Genomic DNA, 8,983 nt, shown 5'->3' on the forward strand with positions numbered 1-8,983 from the left:
GCTTGGCATCAGAATCCTTTTTTAAGTCCCATAGATGTTTGGATTGCATAGCCAAGGTTGAAAACCACTGTTTTATGTGCCATTTAAATGAGTTAATATGGTTGACCTCTATAGTCCTAAGCACTCCATAAAATCTTAGTGATATCAAGTGTAATCTGTTGATACATCTTGCATTTTTCTTCAGTCTTGCTGCAAAGCTTATGAATATATGGGATACATTATGGAAAAAGAGCAAGCATATACAGACGCTGCCTTAAACTATGAGATGGCATGGAAACATGGCAATCAGACAAATCCAGCAGTAGGTGAGTTTAAAATTTAGACACCAGGTTTTCACAGGAAACGTGGGTTTTATATGTAAATCTTCATTTAAACTCATTTGTTTTTTCTCTTTAAGGACAAAATACACATTAAGAGCCAACATCCTTTGTCGGACCTTCTGAAAAATAAATTTTATATTTATAATAGATTATTAGCTACTAAGTTATTAGGTGTAGTTTCCTGAGATTCAAACTCCACCTCAGTCGCCTTAAAGGACATCGATCTAATTCTGTCCCTTCTTTCCCTTCACCCTCTAATTCCAGAAGGGTGATGCTGTGGGGGGAAGGTGTTCCATTGTGAAGGAAGTGGGAAGACATTGCATCAAATCAAGTCCTCCTGGTTTCTTTACTGCAGAACTTCTCAAAGCCTCTAAACCCTAATATATACTGTGATGGCTATCACAGAGGGGACATGTTTCCCACAGTAATTTGACTATGGAACTTTTTTTTTCCCTTGAGCATCTCTAAACGTCATCTGGTTCCAGTGGTAGCCCATTGATTTGAGGAAGGCTAGTCTCCAGGATCCCTAACAGATGGGCAGCATCTAGAATATACTTAGTGACTCCTGTCTCCCACAGTGTGAGGGAGCTCCTCCCCAGGCCTCTCTTTCTTTGTGTTGCGCTGAAATAGGCTTCATCGACACTGCCCTGTCTGTTCTCTGGAGCAACCCACAGAGTCCTTCCGCCCTTATACATAATGGCCTTCTAATTGCAAACTCCGTCATGTCTCTCCTCAGTTTCTCTCCGAAGCATCCTCAGGTGCTTGTCCATTCTTGCTTCCAAGTCTTTCGCCCTCCTTGCTGTCTCCTGGAAACTCTCAAATAGTATTTCCCAAACTTTGCTTTGGAATACTGGGTGAGATATTAATAGTTATTTCTTTAAAAACAGAGAGTTGAGCGTGAGGAGATTAGGTTCCATGGCCAAATAGGTTTCGAAAAGGCAATTTTATTTGTCCATGTCCCTCTTGACCTGTTGTGCCAGAAATGAACAAGTTCTTAAGTATGATTTAAGAACGAATTGTATGTATAATGAAGCTATGTTTTTAAATTAGGCATTTAGTAGTTGGTAGTTCAACCTAAGATGGCATCTGTCTTTTTTAGCAGCCGTGGCACAGTGATGACTCAGATTTAATCTGCAGTCAGATTGGTCATCTTTAGACTTACTGCTGTCAGTCCAGGACTTCCCCTACCTTGTATTTTTCTGAGGTCTGTTATTTTACTAGACTTGTATAGAGCACAGGAACTAACGCTTCCTTCTCAGGTATTGTGCGTCTTACAGAATAAAATCAGCTTGTAAAATGAACATTCCTTAAAATCCTTAAAATATATTTAATTTTGGTGCTTTATTCCCCAGAATGAATACAGTTAGAAGCTCAGTTATTTGAATACTCTGTTCCTTGGAAGACCAGCAAATGAAGAGATTTCAAGTCAGTAGTTCCTTCACTGTGTTATCTTTGTGTTTTATAGGTGATTTTTTCAGCTCCTCTGACTTCTCCTTAGTAGGCATTTCTCTGAGGCTCTAAATTAATTCTCACAGTTTCTTCCTTAAGATTATCATTGCATCCAGTACCCCCAGCCTGCCTGGCCAAGTTAATGATGCACTTATTTCACTTTTTCATTTGTCAGGAAATCCTTAAAATCATGGTTGTTCTTTTCATAGGATTCAGGCATGAGTACTGTAACTGTGAAAGGCACCAGGAACTGAGATCCACTGAGAGGAGAACACAGTCACGTTTCTCCCTTCACCGTCATTCCCAGGTTACGTGACAGTCACTAGGCTGTTCACATTGTTCGTGTTCACGAGCGCACTCTCTCTTTCTCCCCCGTTGTTTTTCCTGATTACAAAGAGTTGAATTCTTAGAAGCCTGACAGGTGTCATGCAGCTGCAGTACACGTATTCTTTGCCATTTCTAGCTCTTCATTTCCTCTCTAAAGTTTTTTGAAGGAAATGATTCTATCAGGTTTCTTTCAATATGAAAACTTCGTGCTTCTAATTTAGTGTTTACACAGAAAAAAAATGCTAATATTTGTATGGTACTCAAATTTTTAAAAGCATTTCACAACAAGTATTTCATTTGATCTTTAAACTTACACCAAGAGCGGAGTTATCCTTCCATTTTTGGATGAGGAAACTTGAAATTGACAGCTTAGATGACTTGTCTAAGGTCTCAAAGCCAGTCAGGAAGGCAGAAACCAAAAGTTAAGTCTAGGTTTTTTTGGCTCTAGTTTCCATGTTTGGCATGACATCTTAAGTTGTTTTCCTTTTTAAATGTCCTTTTAAATGTTCCTTTTTTTTTTTTCAGTGCTTAACAGTGGCTTTATTAGGTGAATGCTTGAAAGTATTCAACATTAAATTCAGTTTACTTCATATGTTTGCAAACACATCATTAGCAATTCTTAACTATTCAAATCAACTAATTTGAAGTACAGAAGGCTTGTTTTCAAATAACTCTTCTGAGGTGACACTAAGACTGAAAGAAACCTATGACTTGAGTCCAGGTCTCTAATAAACTCTATTTATTAATCTGTTTTATAATTATTTTCTAATGATATCAAGTTTACCTCTCTGACACTTATTGTTTTCATCTTGGACATTTCTCATTTGTGTGTGTGTGTGTGTGTGTGTGTGTGTGTGTGTCGAATACAATGAATTTTAGATAATTCCTTTTCCTTTTTGCTACCATATGATTGCATTAGCCAGCAGTTCTTTTAAAACATTGTTTTGAAATTCTAAAAACTTGCTTTGGTACTTTGATTAAAGCCTAAGAGCAGCATTCAGATTTCCCTTTTTCATATTTCTAAATGGTAAAGCAAGATATTTAATTTATTAGTTACATATCTTATTTATTGAGTCCACTTTTTTTGTCTTTTCCTTAGTTTGCTTACTATTATGGCATTGTTACAGAACAACAGTCAGTTAAGAATGTCTTAAAACTTTCTTCTAAATTGTCAGTATTGAAATGTGACATTTCAGTATCAGTAACTGTGGTACTTGTTACTCATCGCTGATGTGGCTTATCTAATGACTCACCCAGTGTCTTCTGAGCCGCTCTCTCCCCTGCTCTGTGCTCCACTCGTGCACTCCAGGTCCATTTGGTTGCTATGTCTCCCTCTACCACTGGCCTTTCCGTGTGCAGTTTTTGCCTAGCAGTGTTCTTGCTTCCCACTCCCTTGGCCTACATTATGCCTCTTCCTTCAGATTTCAGACCTTGCCTGACTCCCACCCCCTCCCCAACCAGGTTTCTTATTACAGTGCTCTTGGCCTGTACCTTTATTTCATAGCATTTATCTCAGTTTTGAAATTATTCATGTACTTACATAATTACTTAAATAAGGTACTTTCTTTCCTAATGGAATGTAAACCTCATGACTGAAGGAACCAGTTTGCCTGACATGTTAAGTAAATCTGTACTGTATAAATGAATAGCTGTGTTATCATTTACTCCCCTATGGTGAGTTTTTACCATAATCTGAAACAAATGGAACTTTTCTAGTAAGTTGCAAAACCACATTTGTGGGATGGCCGGCCATCTTTTAAGCCAACTGTGGTTCTTTGTTACAACTCCATTTTCTTTCCTACTTGTTCTCCATTTATGTCACTCCACCTTCTATTATCTTATCATTTCTACCATAGTACAGTCACCAGCCTCCACTAAGAGTTCTCTAATATTAGAGTAAGCAAACAAAGGAGGAGGCCAAGAAAGGTAATAGTAACAGTATGCTCTATAAATAGTACTATATCATTGTTGGTTTTTTTGTCTTTACAGGATACAAACTGGCATTTAATTACTTAAAAGCAAAAAGATATGTGGATGCAATTGACGTATGTCACCAGGTAAAACTTAAATTTAGATTTCTTAAAATTTTTCAGATGCACTATTTCCTACTTTTAATATCAAGATGTACATGAATAGAGATAGAAGACATCATATTTTGGTTAAATGACTCATCAAATACATCTGGGAGATACTACCACTTTTCAAAGTTTAGAAAATAAAGTTTACTTAAATTGAAAAAACATACGTTTTTAATTGGGCTCAAATAATAAAATGTTTACGTCAATTTAAAGAAAGAGGCTAGAGAAGCATGTTAAATAAAACTTAATCCTTAAGTCAGAAGATATCTCAGGATTATTATAGATTCTCCACGTCACTGTTCTGAATAGAAGTTCTTATGTGTGTGTCTAAGTCTTTGGTTATTAGAGGATTCAGATTTATAAATTAAAGAGGTATTTTTGTCATTTAGAAGTCATTCAATTACTCTTCTGGAATTGATTCCTGACTAAATGATCCCTTGTTAAAATGACAAATATTTAAGTTGCAGTTTTAGAAATTGCAGTTTCTTTATATACATTGCCACATTGATATTCCATGTAAGGTATTTTACTAAACATTGTTGGGAGCTCCAAGCAAAGCTCCTTAGCAGAGAATTATGTAACGTGCTTTATCCCGGATAGCTGTGTGAGCATCATTATAGTAAATACTTGGCCCCAGCGATTGCTATTGATTACCGAGTCTCTGTGTAAGGCAGCATTTCACATTAAGGTTAAGGTTGTACATTAATGTAAGGTTATACGTTAGAATCATTTGTGGAGGGTTTTTTTTTTTTTTTTTTTTAATGAATTTCCCCTACTCCTAGACTCAGTAGACCTGGAAATTTGTATGTTTCAGAATCATTCCAGGTAAATCTGATGTGTGCTCCTGGGTAAAAATAACTAAGGGTTTATTAAATATCATGCATAAATAGCTAATTTTTTAAAGTATCTTAAATCATTGATACATAATTGTTTTCTGTAACTGATCTATTAAGGAAATAATTATATTTGTTGTATTTTCCACGTGTAGTATTATATTCTACCTTTTTCATTTAATTGTTGTTAATAGAAATGAGTCATCATGTCACACGCATCTCAGATATCACCTTTAAAAAGTGTTGTTAAATTTGTAGTATTAATATAATGAAATCTCAACTGTAATGCTGTTTCTAATAAGTTTTGTGACTCCCCAGTTCTTGATAATGAATTACAAGTTCTTATGCTTTTGTTTTATTTTGTTTTCTTGTTTGTGGGTGTGTTTTTGCAGGTTCTCGAAGCACATCCAACTTACCCCAAAATCAGAAAGGATATACTTGATAAGGCTCGTACATCTTTAAGACCTTGAAAATTATTTTAGCTTTTTTAAGAAAGAAATGAAAAGAATCTGAGTTCTTCCAGTTCAAAATAGGTTTAAGCTAATACTTTGTAATAGAAAGCATACTTTTCTTTCTCCAGCAGAGGCTGCTATTGTATATAAAGAGAAACACTATGTTAAATGGATGTCTTCTGACGGAGAAGGTGAATGAGAGCTGGTTTATTTAATTGACTCTCTTGATTAGGTGCAGATTTGGTGACTCTGTGGTAAAGATTATAACCCATTTCTATAAAAAATATTTTGTTAAAATCTTGGTAGTTAAGTATCCTATATCTTTTCTAAGGAACATTAGTTGTTTCTTTCAGGAAATACATTTACAATATTGTTGTTCTCTGGTAAACATTTTTGTGATAGTCTCTGTTATTTCAAAGGTTTGAGTAGATTTCCCTGTAAATATTTATGAAAAAGAAAATATATTTTTAATAAAGATTTTATAAATTTATGATTTGTATTCCTCTTGGAACTCAAAAGACATGGTGAGTTTTGCAAAACCAGGGTAGGCTCCCCATGTTAATGCATGGTATTACAGAAAATGTGGCTTTCCTAGAAAAATCTTTTTGGAAAAGTATAAAGAGTGTGTGTGTTTTCCCTTCTCTGTTGAACTGATTCTTCCTGCTCCCAATGTCTATGTGATCCTTTTAAGAAATAACCAGTACCTGAAATTAGTTTAAATAGGTAAACCTTTAGAGCAATATTTAACCTTAGCCCAAAGACAAGGTCTTTTGGTGTAACTTTAGACACTGTAACATCTGGTGGAGAATATTTCTGGTCAGTAGGGACTCCCAAAGCACACCGTGTGAAAGCAGCTGCAGACCCCGCTCTCCCTAGAATCTCTGCCACCACCCTGGGAGAGCACTCACTCTTTACACTGAATTTAACCTAATCTTCATAAACTCAATTCTTAACATCATTTTTAGTATGTTATCTATACCTTTTTCAGTTGCCTTTAAAAATACAATAAACACAGTCTTCAATTTTAATTGCATTTTCAATAAACAGTGTTTTTCAAAGTCCCTTGCTTTTCCTTAAGTACCTCATGTTTATTTCTTTTGAGCTACATTCTAGTTTCTGATCACTTCTCCAATTTTCCAAAGTCCTTTTAATTCCAATTATATGTTATAAAATTCTAGTCATTCTTTTATGTATGGCATTCCATGAAAATGTTTAATAAGTGGAGCATTTATGAAACATTTCATGCCTGTTAAAACGCTTTCACATGTCTTATTACATTTATCCCCCAGTCCCATAATATAGACATTATTATCCCTGTTTTACAGTTCTGGCACTGTGACAGATTATCTTTCGCTATAACCTTTCAGCCTGAATGGACGTTGTTAAAGACGTGATATAACAGAATACCCTTAGCAGTTCCAGTGAGCCCGCATCATGGAATGCTAGAATCATGGAAATTGGATAGAAAAAGTAGAACATCTCTTCTCCCAGCAAGACGTTTCCAAATCAGCTTTCCTGTCTGTAAAATGAGGAGGTTTTTTTTGTTTCTTAAGCAGCCACTTATTCTGCCATTTGTTAGATACTATTCTAGAAACTTTCTTTAAATTAGGTCTTTTATTTCTCAGCTCTCCAGAGAAATAGTATTTTTTCAGATGATGAGATGAGGCTCCAACTAAGTGATTTGCCCAATGTCAGAGAAAAATTTTCAGAACCTGGATTCCATACCAGCCTTTCCTATATTAAGATGCCTTCCATAACTAAGAGAGACGGTGTCTATAAGAAAAACTCTTTTATCTGCATGTGGCTAGCAGATGAAATTGAGTGTCCTGTCACAGAGGTGGCTAGGTAACAAGGGACAAGAAGAACTGAGTGGAATGAACGTTCTTACAAATGTGGCAGCTGCCACCGAGAAGTGTAAGCGAGACGTGGTGTAGTGTAGCAGTGAAGAACATGGCTCTGAAGTCAGAGCGGCTTAGGTTTAAAGTCTGGCTTTACTACTTTCTCAAGTTACATAGGCTCTCTGAGCCTCGTTTTGCTTTTCTTATCCATAAAGTAATGTATCAGGATAATAACCTTCCTCGGGTTGTTGTAAGAATTAAGTGAAAGAACGTACATAAAACCTAATGAATCTAACTCACTTGGGCTCTTAATAAATAGTAGCTCTACTTACTTATTATAAACCGAACAGGGTCAAGTAGTAGTTGCAGTTGAGAAGAACCTTCACAGAAGAAAAAATACAATGCAGGCAAAGATGAGATGGAGAGGACTAGTCAGTTCCCCTAGAAGCACAGCCGTACAGGAGTCAAGATTCTCATTCATTGTCTCCCTCCCTCCTTCCCTCTCTTGCTCCCCTCCCCCACCAGAAATTATGTTGCACTCTTTACATGCACAAATCTCACTTCATCCATCTCGAACAGACTTTTGACCTTCTCTCTGCTGGAATTCTCTCCCTAATCCCTGCTTACTGTCTCCAAGCTTCCCTCTCTAGGCTTATTCTTTCTTTCATTCAGGTACCAGTTTATTATCACCTCCTCAGAGGCCCTGTCTATGTCCAGGCCAACACTCTAAAGTAGCCATCATGTCAGTCTGTACCCTGTCACCCTTGTTAAACTCTCTATTTAGCACTAACTAATCTCTGACATTTTTCTTGTTCACATGCCCAAGATCGCACATCCCGGAAAGCTGGAACTCAAACTGAACTGCTGCTGAAGGAATCAGTGCCCATGGCATGTTCAGTGATAGTTTGGGGCCCACACGGAGGACGGGGAGGGAGGGACACAACATGAATGAATTTTCTGTGCATTTGGGGTTGAATACCACCACCCTCGTAGTAAGGAAGCATTTTTAAGTTCAATGCCCTTTGACCTTAGGCCAGCTAGTATGATGAACTGGGTCCCCAAAGGAAACAGCTCTCTTTCCCATTAGTCAAGAAGCTAGAGCAATTCTGGAAGGATTTTATGTATGGACAGCTGAGGAAGCTAGATTAACTTTGCACTAGGATAGATAATAGAATCACTATGGAAACCAAAAGACCAGTTAAGACTGACAGGAACTCTCCTAGTTTGGGTCTGGAGATAAGTGAAGAGCCTTATAACAGGATCATATTAACAGTGCTAGTGCTGATAAAGTAGCAAATGCTTTTATGTTTTATTTTGCTTTTTGTTTTTAATGAAACATTGGCAACAGTGCAAGAAAACCACCACATTCATCCTTTCCAAAGGGAATTTGGAAGTATGGATTTAAGATTCTGTTCTTTGACCAAGTAATCCCACTTAGAGAAATTTATCATAAGGGACATTCAGAAATTTCCTCAAAGTTTTTTGGTTTAAAACACCATAGAAGCAAAAAGCTTGGGTTTTTTGGTTATTGCCAAAACATTCAGCATAAATGAAGTGGTCAAATATATTAGTTTACCCAATAATGGAGTACTATGTAGTCATCAAAAACTGTTTCCAAAGGTTTTTTCTTTTTTTACTATTTTTTAAAGAATTTTTAAAGATTTTTAACTGCTAAGATTCTCACAA

The 8,983-nt window shown here is 36.4% G+C and overlaps 1 protein-coding gene across 1 annotated transcript in view; it reads left to right on the top strand.

Annotated features, from left to right (window-relative positions):
• The window catches only part of TTC21B (tetratricopeptide repeat domain 21B), an 88,775-nt gene extending 82,826 nt beyond the window's left edge, over nucleotides 1-5,949 (top strand). The window contains exons 27-29 of the mRNA XM_081242215.1: nucleotides 185-305; nucleotides 4,086-4,153; nucleotides 5,400-5,949. Of these exons, the coding sequence (XP_081098341.1) occupies nucleotides 185-305; nucleotides 4,086-4,153; nucleotides 5,400-5,477 (267 nt within the window). The 3' untranslated portion in view covers nucleotides 5,478-5,949. The remainder of the gene's footprint in view (nucleotides 1-184; nucleotides 306-4,085; nucleotides 4,154-5,399) is intronic.
• Nucleotides 5,950-8,983: the final 3,034 nt, after the last annotated feature.

The sequence above is a fragment of the Mesoplodon bidens genome (genome assembly GCF_964165515.1).
Source record: "Mesoplodon bidens genome assembly, chromosome: 8".
Taxonomy (NCBI): domain Eukaryota; kingdom Metazoa; phylum Chordata; class Mammalia; order Artiodactyla; family Ziphiidae; genus Mesoplodon; species Mesoplodon bidens.